The 18,596-nt window shown below is 31.7% G+C and overlaps 1 protein-coding gene across 1 annotated transcript; it reads left to right on the forward strand.

Annotated features, from left to right (window-relative positions):
- The first annotated feature begins 6,965 nt into the window (after window positions 1-6,965).
- Window positions 6,966-17,151, forward strand: LOC127714255 (uncharacterized). The gene is made up of 5 exons (XM_052220319.1): window positions 6,966-7,042; window positions 12,736-12,844; window positions 13,514-13,539; window positions 14,079-14,135; window positions 16,263-17,151. The coding sequence occupies exons 2-5, from the start codon at window positions 12,795-12,797 to the stop codon at window positions 16,538-16,540; spliced, it is 411 nt and encodes a 136-aa protein (XP_052076279.1). The 5' UTR covers window positions 6,966-7,042; window positions 12,736-12,794; the 3' UTR covers window positions 16,541-17,151.
- The last annotated feature ends 1,445 nt before the right edge of the window (window positions 17,152-18,596 follow it).

Genomic DNA, 18,596 nt, shown 5'->3' on the forward strand with positions numbered 1-18,596 from the left:
ATATCTAAATATAGGAAAGGACACTTATTGCTGTTGATAATTGATTTATTTAAAGTAAGTTGTTTTGGGTAAATTTCGGCAGTATTTTTAGAGAATTCTTGATTATTTAACGAAAAAATATCATCAAGATAACGGTAAGTGTTGTTGAATTTATCAATTAAATGGAATTTAGACGGGTCTTTACTGAGTTTGGCCATAAACTGTGATTCATAACAGTACAGGAACAAGTCTGCTATTTAAGGGGCACAATTGGTGCCCATAGGAATACCTACAATCTGTCATTAAATTTTATTGGCAAAACGTACATCAATGTTGTCAAGGAGAAAATTTTATGGCTGTAATCATCTCATCACACCTCCAGTAAGTATATCTAACATATTTACCTTTCTCGTTAAAGTTCAGTGAAGTAAACATCTGGAATGATTGCGGCTGTGGTTTGCTGTATCGCATGACGTCAGCAAATGCAGTTACTAGACGTTAACATCTGTTAAGTTTCTTCACCAAAAAAGACTGATGTATGAATGTCCTCTGGGCGTTTGAAAACACCGATTGATTCAAAATTATCAAATAGATTTAGGAAGATGTGGTATGAGTGCCAATGAGACAACTCTCCATCCAAGTTACAATTTATAAAAGTAAACCATTATAGGTCAAGGTACGGCCTTCAACGCGGAGCATTGGCACACACCGAACAGCAAGCTATAAATGTTTGTTGTTATTCTACAAGCTGATTACAGGAATATTGTGAAACACGGTCTTTGTGCTGTGGGTGTGGCACTGATCCCATGTAGTTTCTTGCTTGAAAGGGAATGGCGTCACCATTATAATCTTTAAAAGTCAGATCAACAACATTATCTTATACATTCCATGTATCTCTGAATTTTTTCCTTTATCTTTGGAGACAATAAATTATCTGGATCCAGTTGGACTGATTGTGAATGATTTACAGCTCGGGAGTTATTTATCTTGTTTGTAGTTTGTTCAGTGGGCTCGACGGCATCTCTTGTTATATCTGGTATATATGTTGATCTTTTTTGGCAAAAATGTTCATTGCGTCTTAAACAATTAGGTTGCTTTGTCAAATTTGGAATGCGAATTCTACAAGCAACGTTAGTTAATGCAGGAGGTCAGAGATTTGAGTCATTTTCTGCATGTATTGCTGAAATGTGTGACTCCAGTCTTGGTTCAATAGCAAATGTATAATCGGTAAAGGATATATCAGATGGTAATTGTATTTCAAGAAAATCGCCTTGCCAAATAACTATAGTTGTAGATTGAGCAGGAGTAAGAAAAATATTTGCGAACTGTATGATGGTTCGAAGTGTTTTAAACTGAGCCATATATGTATAACATTTTGTTACCCAGTATAACTTGGCGTTTAGCAAGGCGGATAGAAATGTCATTTTTTTCCATGAAAGATTACCAGCTAAGATGTCTACATCCAAAGTTGACTACTAAACCTTCGAAGTGTAGTTCGTGTCCGTCAATTTTGAAGTAAGTGTGTACTTCCCCATGACCTTCAGGGGTGAACATCCATCTGCTTGATGTGCTGATTGAAAGCTAGCTGTTAGTTAGATACTTATTCGTTTTGCTGCAGTAGCACGTATTATATTGCCGGTTACACCGCTATCAATAAGAAAACGAGTGTTAAAATGTACATGGAACACTAGTATTTTCGACGTCAACGTCTGATGATTCATCCTCTATATTATCAAGTATTCCTGTGATTTGTCTAGCTTTCATCATGTATTTACGATCGCTGTTAGGTAAGAAAGAACACTTACTGAGGAAGTGGCGATCAGGTCTACCGGCTTTATTGCACAAAGGTCAGTTTTTAAAGGTGCATGGATTAGATCATTTCTAATTTTCTCCATGAACAAACTTAGACTTAGATGGAAAGCTTGAAACAGCTGCTCCCATGACTTTTGCATCTTCGAAAGTCCGGAGTTCCTCAAGTAATAACTCATGACCTTGTGACACTTCCGGTTTTATTGAAGACAATGTTCCTGATCTTAACTCTGTACCAAAGCATTGTTTAAAAAGTTATGGAAAATCCGGGTGAATAAGTCTTATCCATGATAAAAAGACAAAGTTGTCAATCGACGGTGTCAGTTCTGCATCGGCGAACATGATGAGTTATTTGGTATCACGTCGGAGGAGCGTTTGTTCGTTGATAAAGATCATCTGGTCGTTCGTCGGGCTTAAAACGTATAGCAGTCGATAAAACGTGCTCCAGTGTACTAGAAGCCATAACGTGAACAGATAGTTTGTCATAGATTTTCAACGGAAGTAGAATTTTTCAATATTGTGTATCTTGAAATCACGGGACAATAATTGGCGATTTCGATATCATTAGTACTAGCATGTTAACTCTCTGTTGATGTGAACGCCTATTGGCTGCTGCTACCTCTTCTACGTCATCTACAAAGCCAAGGTTGGGGCATTTTCTTTTCCCAAATAAACGCCTTCTCTTAGAAATGTTGCAAACTGTGGGTCTAATGATCAGCTATATATATATATATCGACAATTTAGGCTGCAGTATATGTATCAAGGAAAAAATCAATTTACGCACGTCTCACACAGGTTTTGCACTTCCTGATGTACGTTTATATGTGATGAATAATTACTTTTTCTTGTAGGCATACATTCGAATCACGCTGCCACAACGGCAGTTAAAATTAAGATACACATGGGCATTAAGTCATTTACATAAATGCAATTGCAACTGAATATATTCGGTTTAATGATTTTTTTTTTATCTTTGATGATTTCCTTTCAGCACATTACACATTGATACTGTCGTTTACAATGGCAAACAGAATTAGAGAACTTATAACATAGTTTACCGTCCAGGACTCAACAAGTACATACATGTATATCTTTCATTTTTCCACTTTTTCTAAATTATATTTTGTACAGAAATGCGAATACCTTTAACTATATATCACTGTCATAAAAAGACATTTGACAACTTCAAAATGCTGACCTTTTTGTAGATCTTGTCTTGCTGATCATATTTTCTTTTAGAGTGTTTATCTTTCTTATAACTTTTCAAGATAATAGGCTATAACAAAATTAAATATTAGAAATTTTCCTTTAAGGGCATCATTCATATAAAGAGTTGACCAACGATTTCATCAATATCGACTCATTTGTAGATTTTGCCTTGTGGATCATTTTTGCTATTTAAAGTTTTTCCTCGATCCAATATTATTTCAAAATGATAGGCTATAACTAAAAAGAAATGGTGAAAATTGCCAAGGACACTAACTTCAATAAGGAGTTGACTGACAATTTTTTGAATGTTTATTTATTTACAGAATTTGTCTTTCTGATCATTTTTGCTTTCAAAGTTTCTCTCTATCTATTATAATTTTCAAGATAGTAGGCAAAAATGCCAGAAATGGGTCAAAATTGTGATTTAAGTGCAATGATTCCTATAAGAAATTGCCTGAAACTTTAGATGTAAATAGACAGAAGGTCGAAATCAACAATCCTTTGGGCCAGGTGAGCTAAATAAATGTCAAGAGTGGTGATAAGCCCGTCCTGTGCATATTGCAAAATGAAATATTTATATGGCATCTTATCAGAAATTAGTTAAATGGCTCTGTAGAAAAAAACATGCATATGAATATTGCCTTAAATGAGTTAGGTGGAAAAAAACAACAAACCAGAAAATTTTCACGTCAAAAGCAAGCCAGCATTCACAAATCCCAACATCAGTTTAAAATTTTCTTAGTAATTTGATCCAAGCATTCTAGAACCAGTTACAAGTAAGCGGATGGCATGGTTGCTCCTAAACATTTTTAATCCCGCCACATTTTGTATGAACCTGTCCAAAAGCAGGGGCCTGCAATTCAGTATTTCGTATGATATGACGAGGGGAGAGTAAAACGTGCATGAAAAAATGATCCAATACCACTGGACGTCTTTGAAATAATGAATCTTGATCAAATAAAAGCAGGTTTGCCTGGATAAAGATATTTATTAACTAATCTAATTTACTCTATTTCGCCTTCGCCCTTTATTAACCTTAACTATAGAATTTCTCACGGTAATTCTTAATTCCAAAATTTAAGACAAACTGGACCACTACATATTCATTTCCTTGATAATGATGGTTATTTGGTTTCTTAACCTAGGGGATATTTCAGTAAGTTTTATATATGGTGGTACACAATGTATGTAGGCACGTTTTTGATTTCTATGAATGTATTTTTATTACCTTTTATTTTTTTTTTTTAATAAATTTTTATCGAAACCTGATATTGCGTGAAAAAAAAGATTACTTGCAAGATTTAATCTAGAAGTTGTATTTCACACCCAGCATTAATATTAATATTAAAACAATAAGGAGATCAGGTATGATTGCCAATGAGTAAACTAACCAACAGAGTCCAACTGACATGGATGTAAGCAACAAATTATAGGCCACCGTTCGGCCTTCAACAATTCGAAACATATACTGTATAGTCAGCTATAAAAAGTATCGACATGACAAAATACAAAACAATCGAAAGAGAAAACCAACCGCCTGCTTTAGGCAAACCAAAAAATGAAAAACAAATATAACAACCACCAACCAACGAAAACCACTATTATATAAGTATAATACATGTAGTATTCATGCAATTCCTTTGTTTTAGATAAATAGCTCTATTGATGAGGATAGATTACCTTAGCTTTATTTTGGAAAAACCTTTCGGAATTTCGGGTCCTCAATGCTCCTCAACTTTGTTATAAATTTGGCTTTTATCTTTTTTATTCGAGTGTTCCTGATGAGTCTTATGTAGACGAAACGCACGTCTGACTTACAAAATTATAAGACTGGTTTATTTTAGGAGTGTTTTTTTTTTTTTTTTTGTATTGTCTGTTGCCCTTTCAATAACTTTGTAAATTCATGTTATCTTTGCCATGTAACGATTTCCTTTTTCTATTTAGAGCATTGCATATTTTTTTTCATATTTTTTTTTTTTTTTTTTTTTTTGGTTTTAGTGCTTCATAAAGTCATTTTGAACGCTGATATTGTATTTAATATACTTTGTGCATTTGTATTCTTTCTGCACACTTATTATAACGATTTCATTGTACATGACAGGCATGCCTCATAAAATCCCTCATAATGTATGCTCTTAACAAAACGTTTGAAAAACTCTATAAATAAAACGTTAATGAACATAACACATCTTTTCTGGTCTTGGTTCGGTTTAGACCTTTATATTTTCTGTAGACGCTTATCTACTGTTGCAGATCAGTCTTGACCTCTAGATATCTGTTTTGTGAATTAGGTTTGCTGTATACTTTGCGTTTACCACATATCTCCTTTTATTCATATTTTTAAAGATCACTACAGAATAGTTAAAAACCATTAACACTCAATACTGACTGTAAGCGATGGATCCGTCAATTTTTTGAACTATTAATTCTTCGTTCGTTTTGTATGTCGTGAATGGGAGCATTATATTACATTCCTAGTGGATGGGATCAATTCTTATATAGCTGGAATATTATCTCTCTTCTTTTTATTACTGCATGTTTGCGGATTTTTATTTTAAAGTACGGTTTACATAGTAAGTCAATTGTTGACACAATATAAACCATATATATATAGTTATGTGTATTCATTATACAGAAATGCACGTAATAAGTATTTCCTGGTATCAATGTCCGATGTATGAAATAGAGGTATTTCCTTTAATTCAATTATGTATATCTATTTATTCCATGTAATAACGCCATTTCAATCAACCATTCATTGTTTTATAATATGTTATGCATATGCCAAAAAATTGTTCTTTTAATATTTGGAATGAATTATATTCACACTCAAGTAACAAAGGAATACGGATATTGTAGACATAACAGAAAGTAAGTGAATTATTATCATGGTAAATAATTGTATAAATTTGAAGCTTATCGCAAACATTTGTCTTTTTTTCAATATTTCTGTTACTTGGCTTAGCTACTGAGATCACCTCCAGTTTTTGGTGGGGTTCGTGTTGCTTAGTCTTCAGTTTTTTATGTTGTGTTTTGTGTGCTATTGTTTGTCTGTTTGTCTTTTTCTTTTTTAGCCATGACGTTGTCATTTTATTTTCGATTTGTGAGTTTGAATGGCCCTCTGGTATCTTTCGCCACTCTTTTACAAATCTTTTATATAGATATAAGAAGATGTGGTATGAGTGCCAATGAGACAACTCTCCATCCAAGTCAAAATTTATAAAAGTAAACCATTATAGGTCACAGTACGGTCTTCAACACGGAGCCTTAGCTCACACCGAACAGTAAGCTATGAAGGGCCCCAAAAATTACTAGTGTAAAACCATTCAAACGGGAAAACCAACGGTCTAATCTTTCAAAAAAACGAGAAACGAGAAACACTTATGAACCACATCAACAAACGACAACTACTGAACATCAGATTCCTGACTTAGGACAGGTGCAAATAAATGCAACGGGTTTAAACGTTTTAATGGTACCAAACCTTCACCCTTTTTCTGAAACAATAGTGTAACATCACAACATAGAAAGACACACTATAAAATATCAACTGAAATAGCTTAACTCAATCAAAGGACATATTAACACCATTGAACATACACTGAACAAATAAATTTGACCTATGACACAATGTAAATACAAAATAAATAAACTAAGGGAAGAATAATAAAAGTAACATGTTATATCGGTAAGAAATGTTAAACAATTAAAGAAAAACAATATGCTCGAACAAAAATATCAGCCATTTTAGTTTACTTTCATTATGTAACTTTTGTTGCACTAGAAATAGCATGTATTTCTCATTTGTATAATTTGCCGCTATATCATTGACAAACTTTTCTTTATTTAGCTGTTTTAAATCAAGCATCCCTGATGAGTTTTATGCAGACAAAATTTATCCAAATTTTAATTTTGATATCTTTGATGTAGTTTTAGTTCACATATGTGTTTCGTTTTGTAGTGTGAATACCACAAATGGAACTGTCATTGCAGAGGATAATTTTTGTTGCAGACATTATGAAAAACGAAACAACAAATGTGAAGGTACTTTAATAAGTTCATGTCAGCAGAAATTATTGCCAGATTGTAAATAATTTAAAAGATAAGTATATATAGTTCCGTAATTGATTAAACAACCCGAGGTTGTTCAGACCTCTTTGCTTATATATATTTTTTTAAATTTTAACGCTGTATATATGTCAACGTAATTGTGAAGGATGTAATCGTTGGAAATTTTAATTATTTGTAATATTTGTACATGCATAGAAAAATCGAACTGAAATGATAAAAACATAATATTAAGGAACAGTTTTCAGTAGTATTGAAATGCTTTAAGAGTTATAAAAAAGATCTAACAGGAATAAGTATGTTCCATAACCTAGTAGGACAACTCTGTACATGACATTTTGCTATAAGAAAATAAAAATTATATTAAAATGGCATATTTAAATAAATAACGTTTGCAGTTTTATCTTTGATCGGGATTAAAGTTCATTTTCATTCAGCAGTGAATATACGTATTATAAATGTTTAATATCAAAATCAGTGTACTGGTTTTGCCTATAATGGGTCCTCTATTGGAAATACAATGTATCTTTATCTTTGTATGAAGAAAGTATGTAAATTTTTTACCATCGGTAAACTATGTTCGCTGTAATTTAAACAGTAAGTTAACAAGAAGCCAATTGGCCATTTTCTACTTCTTCCTACCTTATGGATGAAAATTTATAAACAGATGAACTACATCTTCAATTTGTTTATGTAGAAAAGGATATTGTTCAAATTCGAATGCAGAATGTCTTATCGCATAGCGGTTCTCTTCGCAAAAAAATAATTCTGCCACATTTCTGTATGCACAAATGTACGGGAAAAATAATTTTGTATCAAAACCAAATGTCTACATCGTTACATGATTTTGAATTATATAGATTTCAAGTGACATTTCTACAATAAAAAAATCATTGTCGTGAACTCTAATTACCTTTGATATGATGTAGTTGGTATCATCCTCTCTGTTATAACTGGAATTGGATTTTTTTCGCTAGGCTTTGATGAATTCAAATATCATTATTCCAAATACTAATTTGCATCTAATTAAAAATACTTTTGTTCACCAATTAATGTGTCTTAAAATATTTTTTTTAGTACACCAAATGTCCTGTCATATCTGCAATTGATTAACTTTTTCCATCTTTCGATTGAAAGACCTCAGGATTTTTTGATCTGATTATTAGGACTATCAACCTTTCTCTGGAAAGAGCTGTTGATTTTTTGTTTTAATTATGTTTTCTCTTCCGCCACTTTTGTGTCTAAATGTCTCTTGTTTTGCAACATGTTGATAACACGTTTTGTATATTATATCGAATATTTATTGCACTTTTGAAAATCCTCTGTTCAACTAACCACTTTTCCATATGGGAGTGATCTTCCAGTATACTGTCTTTCTTTCATCACGTCGCCTCAAAAAGCATAAAAACTATCACTTAATTCTTGATTATATATGTTCTTCGTCAGCAATATCTGTTAAATTTAGACGGAACCGTTCCGATTACATGTAAGGAGACTTATTTTCTTTTAGTGTTATGTTGGTTTAACTTATAAACCGATATAGAGATATAGAGGCCTTTGATTAAGTTCCATAATCCAAAGCGGTAAATTGAGGTCAAGATCATGTTATAAATTTTGAAGTTTGCTAGTTATCGGAACTTCTCCGAAACAGTTAAAGTGATCAACATAAAGGTTTCGTCATTTTTTTAGTTGCAACACGACGAAACGCCAAATCGTTTGGGTCCAAGTGCTCGGTTGACATTTTATAGTGCTCCCCTTAAATATTCAAATTATGTTTAGTATGATAACTACGTAGCCATAATATACATGATCTTTGACCTTGAAATTTGACGTTCCTGATTTTGCCCTTGGCTATAATTATTTACTGGTACACAATACAGCTTTTACCCTCGATCATAAAAATATGGGAAGCCAGATACGTAAGACCAAAATGTTTTCTACAGAACACTCGAACCAGATATTAGAAGGGTCATTTTCATTGTAGTACTGTGATTATTTATAACGATCAAATTGTTCTTCATCTCGCTGTTTTAACGAAGTAGTAGATACTGAGCAAGTGATACGTTCGATGAACTAAAGTACACAATCTATGCAACAGGCTGGTTAATGAATATGTAATGCGATTTATCAGTGAGTGTGCCATCTAAGTAGCATTTCATTAAAAGCTATGATAACAAAAATGATTTTTTTAAGTTGTCTACAAACCAGTATTTTTTGATATGCAGCTTAAGTCATGACTCGTTTGATAAAAAAAAGTAAAATAACGAAAATTAGCTTCCTATACATGTTTTCCTAACAAGAAACAGAAAGATTAGAAGTGCAATAAAGAATACAAAAAAAATCTTGAGGCAAAAACATTCTGATATTGCAGAAAAAAAACAACATCATATTGGCTTAAGGAAGAAAGGCCGAAAACATTGCATAAAAAACTAAAGCAATACCATAACATCATAACACCAAAAAAACTCGGATGTTAACTCAGATGCTCCGAAAGTGTCAACTGTGAATGCCAGTTCAGTAACATTCGTCTCGGCTGCTGTTTTAATCGGTTGATTAGTCATACAAAGTAACAAGTATCATAAAATAACGGATAATTTGGATTATTTATTGTCTCTTGTGTGACATTTTGATTTAACATAATATACATGTATATTCATTCACATACATACTGTGCATGTTAATTCTCCTACCCTTATCAATAAACTCAATGTGAATGTTTTAATGACAATGGATGGATAAGAATGATGACCAAGGCAACACAAACAATTCAAAAAAATAAATCATTCATGGTAACGCCCACGAATATAATTTTAACGAGATATACAATTGTCCTATAGAATTTGTACATGATCAGAGATATAACAATTGCTATCAATGTCCTGCATTTGCTTGTTGCAATTCTTCCCTATTTCGTGAGTACAATGGATTTTGACCTTTTTCATTTTCAGCATTTAGGATTATTTATCTTGTTTTCTTTAAATCTTACAGACTTCTTTCATATCCTCTGTTGAAACCTCTTAATATAGTTTCACCAGGAAAGGACAATAATGTTGAATTTTATTAAATCAAACCTACTGAAATATTGTCATCAACAATGTAAATTAATAGCGTGCGTAACAATACCTCCGTCCGTGATGTGCTTAAAAGGTTTCCTGTAAAACTATGTAACTATTAGATAGCTTAAATGATGTTACATTAGATAAATATATATTTGATGATAAAACAATGCATATAAATTTCTTTAATGTATCATGTATGTAATAGTACATAAAACGGATAGAAGAAATTACCATATAATTGATAGTTCAACAAAATACACCAACCAGCGACATCCAACTCCTCTGCAAATACAGACGTACAAATAAATGTAAATAACAAAATTAAACACATAGCCAAAATACCCTCACTTGGAAGTCTTTGGTCCAGTTGTTAAATTGATTTTTATTTGTGGATGGATTTATGAGATTTTAACATCGGTTAACTACTGTTGCCTCTGCTGTGACTTTGGATGTTCCAATTATTTTTATATCTTTAATAACTTAAGAAAGGCGGATAATTATTGTAACAGATGAATTTAATATCTTATTTATCAAAATCCCATTAACTTAGAAACAAAATTAAGATAATACATTATCGAGGTTATGTGGAAGAGACATATATAAAGTAGAAAACTCTACTCTGATAACTGTGCAAAGAATTAATTGGTCAGGAGAATATACTTTTTTTTAGACTTCACCAAAAGTTTTGTTTCCTCAATAACGGATTGACGCCGTGTTTCGATACTTTATTAAAAGCCGGTTTTGACAACAAGGTGATTTTTAACGCTAGTGAGTGAACTTGTCTGAAGAGCATATAATTAAATACAAATACACTTCCTAGAACCTGATATAAATCAAGAATTATAAGGAGGTTTTTGTAATAAGGTGGAGACAGAATTTCTTTATGTAAGGCGTCGAGGTAATACTTAAAAACATAACATTGTTTGCCGCCTTAAGAGTAGTTCTTGAGAGCTTTTTATAAGAATTAACGTTCTTCCAATAGTTCGGATCTAATTTTAGATATAGATATCTTTTGATTTTCAGTCACTACATAACTATCTTTATAGGACTATATGCATTTGTCAACAATGTTCATCTCTTCATTATGGAATTTATTTACTTCGTTTTTATAGCTCTTCATCGGATAAGAATTTGTACAAAATTTGTTCTTAAATGAACTATACAACGGATGTGGATCAGGATCTACTTAACTACTTAACCTTCCGGAGCCCCTGAAATTAGCAATGTTTGGTGGGATTCGTATAGCTAATTTTATAGAATTCAGTATTGATTTTCATGAATTACTGTTTTTCTCTTCCGTCGTTTTTCGTTTTATTGCCACAGCGTTGTCAGTTTGTCTTTGATTTATGGGTTTGGATGTTCCTTTGGTATCTTTTATTGGCATTTTTTGTGGCACTAGCTTTCAATTAATTTTCTACCGCAGATGCTCATTTCGACCATCTCCTCAGTTCACTAGATGCTCGATGCCAAAATATTAAAAAAAAAAAAACTTATAAAAGTTGAAGAGCTGATCAAACTTAAAAGGACCTTAAGTATAACCAAATCTGGACAAGGAATCAGAGTAATTCTTGTAATCGTCTAGTCTACTCCATGGAACTTGTGTGTCAAATTCTTTCGAAAAACAGGTAGCGACAAGAGTAGAGTAATAACTCCCTTTAAAATTGCGCGTATTATTTTAATAAATCAAGTGGCCAAGTATGATATGGAAAACACAATTAACAAAATGAGCTTTAGAGATGAAAAAAAAATTATTGGTTTTGCTTTTTTTCGTCCATTGACCTTACACGGTGATTTCTGAAAATTTGATGGTCACCTTAGCGCAATATATTGTTATTCACATTCTTTTAGTTGCTCTATAGTAAATGATTTAGGCCAAATGATGCAAGACTAAATTGGATTCATAGACGGGGGAAAACCTAGACGCGCTGCCTAGTTTGCTAATATTTGTGCTTTTGTTATTCCAGGATTTAATAACTGATTTTTTTTCAGGTGAAAGTATATATACGGAACACAAAATTCAACAAAATTGAAATTTTGTGGATTTGTCTTCATATACTGAAGTACTTTTCTGTAATTTTGACTGTCCGAAATATTTTGCACTTCGTGTTATATATTTAGGAATTTAACTCAGGTAAATGTGACTTTATTAATGTTTTTGTCTCTCCTTGATAAAGCTTATCAAAGCTTGAAAATTATTTAATGGTTTACAATCCTTTGAACAAAGGAAGATGATACCAAGGGGTAATTTAAAAGCCACAATGAAAGAAAAAAGACAACACCCTGAGAGAAAGAAAAATAGAGCAGGCAAATCTCAGTCTACAAAACACTAAACAGAGAAAGAAAGATTCAGAAACACGAATCTCACCAAAACAGAAAATTTGGGACTTCTGGTTTTGTTAGTTCCACCCTTTGTGTTGCCCGTAACAGGCACAATTAGGAAATAAATCATTTTCAGATTATGCAATAAACGAGGAAAAGAAGACGCGATTGACTGACTGTTTCGACAAGTTTTAAATTATTATGTATGATCAACTTTTGTGCACGAATGCATTAAAAACTATATTTTTAATGTACTCTTCAGGAATCAAAGATTTTGTTTTTCATTTTTAGAATGTAAGACAGGATACACATCTTACAAAGGGAACCCATGTCAACCATGCGCACTAGGCATGTATGGTCAAAAATGTGTTTTCACTTGTGAATGTCAAGACAATCAGAGGTATCTTGTATTTAAAATTGTGTTAACAGTTTACAGATGTTCTTCAATTTTTGTAAATTAGCCTATAAAAATACAGCATAAAGCATTCAAAACTGTTTTATTTCTTTTTAGCTGAATATGACGAATCGTTTAATTCGTGTTACTTAATATACCAGCTACATGCAATTATCAGCCGCATTAATATTTGTTTTCTCTGTTACATAACCTATTCCGCGTCATGAATTACTATAATTACACCTGTACTAGACAGCAATAAAATGCTGTTTTTTTAATGCAAAATTTGGTTGTTTTACCTTTTGGTTTCATTTGTTTATCGTATATGAATATCAATAAGCCATTTGTTGTATGGATAGAACCTGGTCCTGTTGTTAACGATCGACAATAGATATATATCTCTTTTGAATGTATAATTTTCTCATCGGAAATGAAGGAATGCTATATGGATTTACTAATTTCTGGTAAATAACTAATTGACAACGGATTAGTTTTTTTTTCGTACTGTTTGCTTTTTTCTTCTGTTTGCACTTATTCTAAATATTTGTCTCATTTTGTCCTTCGTATTTTCTTTCCTCTTTTTTTTTTTTTTTTTTTTTTTTTATGAAGACAAAGATTGCCACGTATAATGCGCTTAGATACACAAATGTATGTCGATATTGTTTATAATTTCAGATGTCATCATGTAAATGGCTGTATCGGTAAGTACGTATACAATTTCTTGAAATCAATACCAAGAAAATATTACATATGACACTATGATGAATATTAAATAAATATCTATAATGTCCTTTTGGGAACAGACATCGTATTACCGAAATTATTTGAATACTAGTAACAAATGAATAACTAGAGTACAATGCATGATAGATCTATCCTTGCCAAATAATCTCATATTGGCTATGATTAAACTCATAATACATGCCAGGTTCAAATATGTTTTCGTCTAAAAGAGTCATCAGTGACGCTCGGATAAATAGATAAATACCAAAATAAGGAACGAACTTGGATAGCATTGAGAACCCAAAATTCCAAACAATGTAAAGTTTTGTAAACAGTTAATTCATAATTATGACCATATCAATGACAATTCATGTAATGATTGAGGAAAAAGGGACTGGATTGTAGTGTAGTTACAACAATTGGAACATATCCGTGGTAATCGTATACAGCATGTATTCAAAACAAAACAAACAATACAGATAATACGAACTTAAAAACTCTGTATTCACATTTTCAGCCGAGGTAACAATACCCACCACTGAAAACAAAGAGAACGATAAAAGGATTGTAGCTGGTGAGTAAGTCCTTTTCCGATATTCTGTGGTTTAAAAATCTCGTAATTTGTATGTATGGGTAGAATTTTCTTGTTTCATATAAGGGTCAGGGTCAGGGTTTTGCAACATCGTCCAAACTAGGACTCTAAAGACATTCAAGAGCGAGAACAATGAGTAAACGGACCAACATAATTGTAAAAAGAGGTGGGAGAAACCAGATGACACTAAAAACTCACAAGTCGAGATGGATAAACAACACAAAGACTAACAACGACTACGAACAGACAAACAAGTTCAAAAGAAGCACTAGTGACACCCGTCGTCTTACTTCTATTAGATATGTTAAATTATATCAAGTGGTTATGGATCACGGACTGGTAGTTGTTCTTATCTAACCATAAGATTTAACCAAAGGCGAAAATTTTCTAACCCTTAACCTAAACCGAAAATGACATTTTGAAATTGAAACACTATTCTAGGATAATGACATAAACACAATATTATGCATAATAATATGGCGAAACAGTATTTCAAAATTCATCTTTTACAAATTAATCAATGATATATTCGGACTGAACTATATTTCTATAATGTATAAAGCAAAAGTTAAAGACTGAAAATAATATATGATAAAACATGTAAAATCTGTGGTGCAATATTTAATCTTCATTTTCGCCGTAAATCGTAATGTAACAACCGAAACTTAGCACAATGTTGTGTACAAACTTTTCCAAGAAATAAAAAAATAATCATGATTCCAAATCCTAACTGTACGAATCAGATATTGATGTACTAAATTTTTGTGTGCTGCTTCTTCTTCGTTTGCTGCTTACTTTAACTACAGTATTCAACTAAACAATAAAATTTTAAACTGCTTTGTTTTATTTGTTAATGTATACGTTTTGGGTTTTTCATATTCGGCGAAAAGCTCATCTGAATTTCTTGTTAGCTGTGTGTCAATATGTCGGATCTAAATATTTTTTTACTCTTCTTTTAACTAAGACTAATTGTTTAATGAGAAGATATTTCAATATAAAATGAGGCTGGTATTCCGAGACTGATATTATGTTTTAATAGTCTCAGTATAACATTAAAATGAAGAAAAGTCAAATGGAAAAATTTTGCACATTTTAGGTTGTGTGAGTACTTCAATTGTTTGTCATTGTCAAAAATTCACATCTGATTCACACCACTATTCAGATTAATTCTCTTCACAATATTTTTTATGGCCTTCATTGATTGAAGTGAGAAAGTTTATAAGTTGTGGAAAGGGCGTAGTTGATCATGCTACGTAATTTTCTTTAAACATATTCCATTTTAATTCAAGAAGAAAGATGATCAACATTCTCTCCTGCATTCCAAAAAAATACCAAAAGATTTTTTGTTTACTTTCATACTTGGTAGGGCCAGTAGGTGTGTATGTCGAATTACCATATCTATGTTTAGTTCAACTTTATTTAAAGATGCATCCCAAACATATTTTCTTTAACATAAAATTTAAGGTTAGAGATTTTATAAGCTGGAGTAGATAGAGTACGGTTTCAAGAGCATTCACAGCCACAAAGTCATTGAAATATTTTAATCTCAAGTGATCACTACTTTTTTAATTTATTATGCCCCAACTACGATAGTAGAGGGGCATTATGTTTTTTCGGTCTGTGCGTCCGTTCGTTCGTCCGTCCGTTCGTCCGTCCGTCCGTCTGTCCCGCTTCAGGTTAAAGTTTTTGGTCAAGGTAGGTTTTGATGAAGTTGAAGTCCAATCAACTTGAAACTTAGTACACTTGTTCCCTATGATATGATCTTTCTAATTTTAATGCCAAATTAGAGTTTTGACCCAAATTTCACGGTCCACTGAACATAGAAAATGATAGTGCGAGTGGGGCATCCGTGTACTATGGAAACATTCTTGTCATTTATGAATTAATGACTAATATGTATTTCATCTACTATATTTCAACCAATTGGCTTTTTTTTGTGCTGAATTGTCTTTATATTTTTGACATCAAAGAAAACCCTGTTGGTATGAAGTCTTAGTGGTTATGCAATGATGTTTTACAATTGTTGGAACCTATTTTTAGTCACAAAATATTTTTAGTAGATTGGAAATGTCATTTTGGGTAATTTTATTATTTGGTTGATTATTTCAGATCAGAAATCAAAGGATGAAAACGTTGTCATATATATGACTTGTGTGGGTGTTTTAGGATTACTTGTTGTAGGTGCTATCACGGTCTGGAAATTTAGGCAAACACTATTCCAGCTAATAGTTTCTTGGAAAAACAGACAGTCTTTATTTGGTCTACAGAGCAATCCACAGCAAGTAAAATTCGACACAGAAGACAATGAACGGTCATCGAAATTGGAACAAGAAATCATGTATCATGTTATTAATGAAAAAGAAATGATGTCGTTCTGCAAAAAATAGAAGATCATTTTCGATGATTAATGTACATACATACTGGAACAACGTTGCAATTTTGAAGTTAAAAGTATAGTTTTCCCCTGACACAGCTTAGTCTCGAATTTCAAAGTTTCAGATTTTTTACCTTAAGTTGTATTTCATTGAACTGTAAATATGTACATATTATTACAGAGTAAATTATATATATATATGGTATAAAAGATGAACTTGATATTCTTTTAATTTGAATAAGTATTTATTGCCACTATTTTAAAGAATGTAATACAAAATCAGAAGAACATAATGAAATAAACATGATAGAGCCTCCTCATAGGGTTTTTGATTATATGATTACTTGGGCGTTTTTATAGTGATTATTTGATTACCAGACCAAATATTTCTGGTTATTTGATTGTTTGATAGTCTTGTTTAAAAAAATAATTAATGATTATGTGATTTTATTGGCAAAAAAATTGTGATTATGTGATTACTTGGACATCCCCATGAGGGGCCTCATGATAAATTCATTAATTATTATGTAGCAGAGAAACTTTCATGCATGTTTGTATATTTACATAGCACGTGCATATTTTCTTGTCATCTTTTTTGTCAATAAAACAAGAAGCTATTTGAAATGTCTTAATTTTATTCAATTGTATGTAAAAACAGATTTCGAAAACATTATTGGCTTGTTGCACTATTTTTAGATTGACCTATCCAAGATCAAAATATTTACACAAATCACTAGATTCAAACAAAATTGTTGATGTTATGATGATGACATCGTTTTAATGTTGAACATAACTAAATATCGATTTTTAAAAAGTCTATTGTACCTTTAGCTTTAGATTAACGCTATTTTCACAGTAATCAGTAACGTATATTAATCCTAAAATAATGAAAATTCACTCAGTCTACAGTCTATACATCATTAACACTAACAACATCTTACTATACCCAATCAAAGTACTGACGTGCTGTTTACTCGGATGAACCCAAGATCTGATGGCTGGCAATAAATAAAAAAAATGTTCTACCTCCATGTTGACTACTAGTCACATTTTACAGCCACATTTAAGACGTTAACATACTAGTATTTAACATGTAATTGTATAGGTTCGTTCTGTGGGCATACATTTAATGAATGCATTTCGATCAGACGTGTATCATACACTTATCCATGAATTACCTTTAACCCGGAAATTAACCTGTATCCCATTACCGTTAACCAGAAAACATAACATTTCTGAAATATTTTTCAACAAAGCAAAATATTTTGAAGTAGGGCTTTTGATAGGATTTATTGTAAAGTGATAAATATTTTTGAATAAAATTATGTAGTATTATAACAGTTGGAGGAAATTGCACAAATATGGAATTAATCCTTATTTGTAAAGGGAGAATTCATTAGAAATTGTATTTAATGGAAAGGGAGACAACTGCAATGTATTACTCTCAAAATGAAACGTATTTTACTCTTATCTAGAAAATACAATATTTTACTATTGAATGCACGGTCTTTAACATGTTGAAGGAGTGTAGTTATTATAAAATAAAAATGCACATCAAGATTGAATCAACTATATGATAAATATTTATAGATCAATGAAACCCAAATGTAATTTTTTTTTTTTCATTTTATTTACTTGTTGCTTTAATTGTAAAATAATTTGGCATCAATAGTGAGTTTCAAATAAGATTAAAAATAGTTATTAGATTTACTGAATTTTGGGTACTTTGTTTTTGTTTGTACAAATATATATATTATATTTCAGTCTCGCTGCGGGTTATGTGCCCTTTACTAAATTAAAACACTGTATTCTCTTGATTTAACCTGTCCTTATGTTGACTTGAATTATGTACACTATCATAAATTCCTTAAGATATATGTCAATCTATCTATTCTTATAGATTGATCTTTTCTAGAGTTTTCGATCTATCGATATGTAGCTGGAAAATCAGATTTCTGGTTTTGTTCTCAATACTGTCCACTAATTTGCTAGAGTTGTTGAAAACTTCTTTATATTTTGTACAGTCTATTATTAGCTGTGAAATTGCGGTCTTGTCTTTAAAAACTTTA

This window comes from Mytilus californianus, unplaced genomic scaffold, assembly GCF_021869535.1.
Source record: "Mytilus californianus isolate M0D057914Y unplaced genomic scaffold, xbMytCali1.0.p SCAF_9, whole genome shotgun sequence".
In the NCBI taxonomy this organism is placed as follows: Eukaryota; Metazoa; Mollusca; class Bivalvia; order Mytilida; family Mytilidae; genus Mytilus; species Mytilus californianus.

What these genes read in the sequence shown, in the direction of transcription:
- LOC127714255 (XM_052220319.1), top strand. Translation starts at nt 12,795, where the DNA reads ATGTATGGTCAAAAATGTGTTTTCACTTGTGAATGTCAAGACAATCAG. An exon ending in GAATGTCAAGACAATCAGAG is followed by an intron (nt 12,845 to 13,513) that starts GTATCTTGTATT and finishes TTATAATTTCAG; the next exon opens with ATGTCATCATGTAAATGGCT. An exon ending in TCATGTAAATGGCTGTATCG is followed by an intron (nt 13,540 to 14,078) that starts GTAAGTACGTAT and finishes TCACATTTTCAG; the next exon opens with CCGAGGTAACAATACCCACC.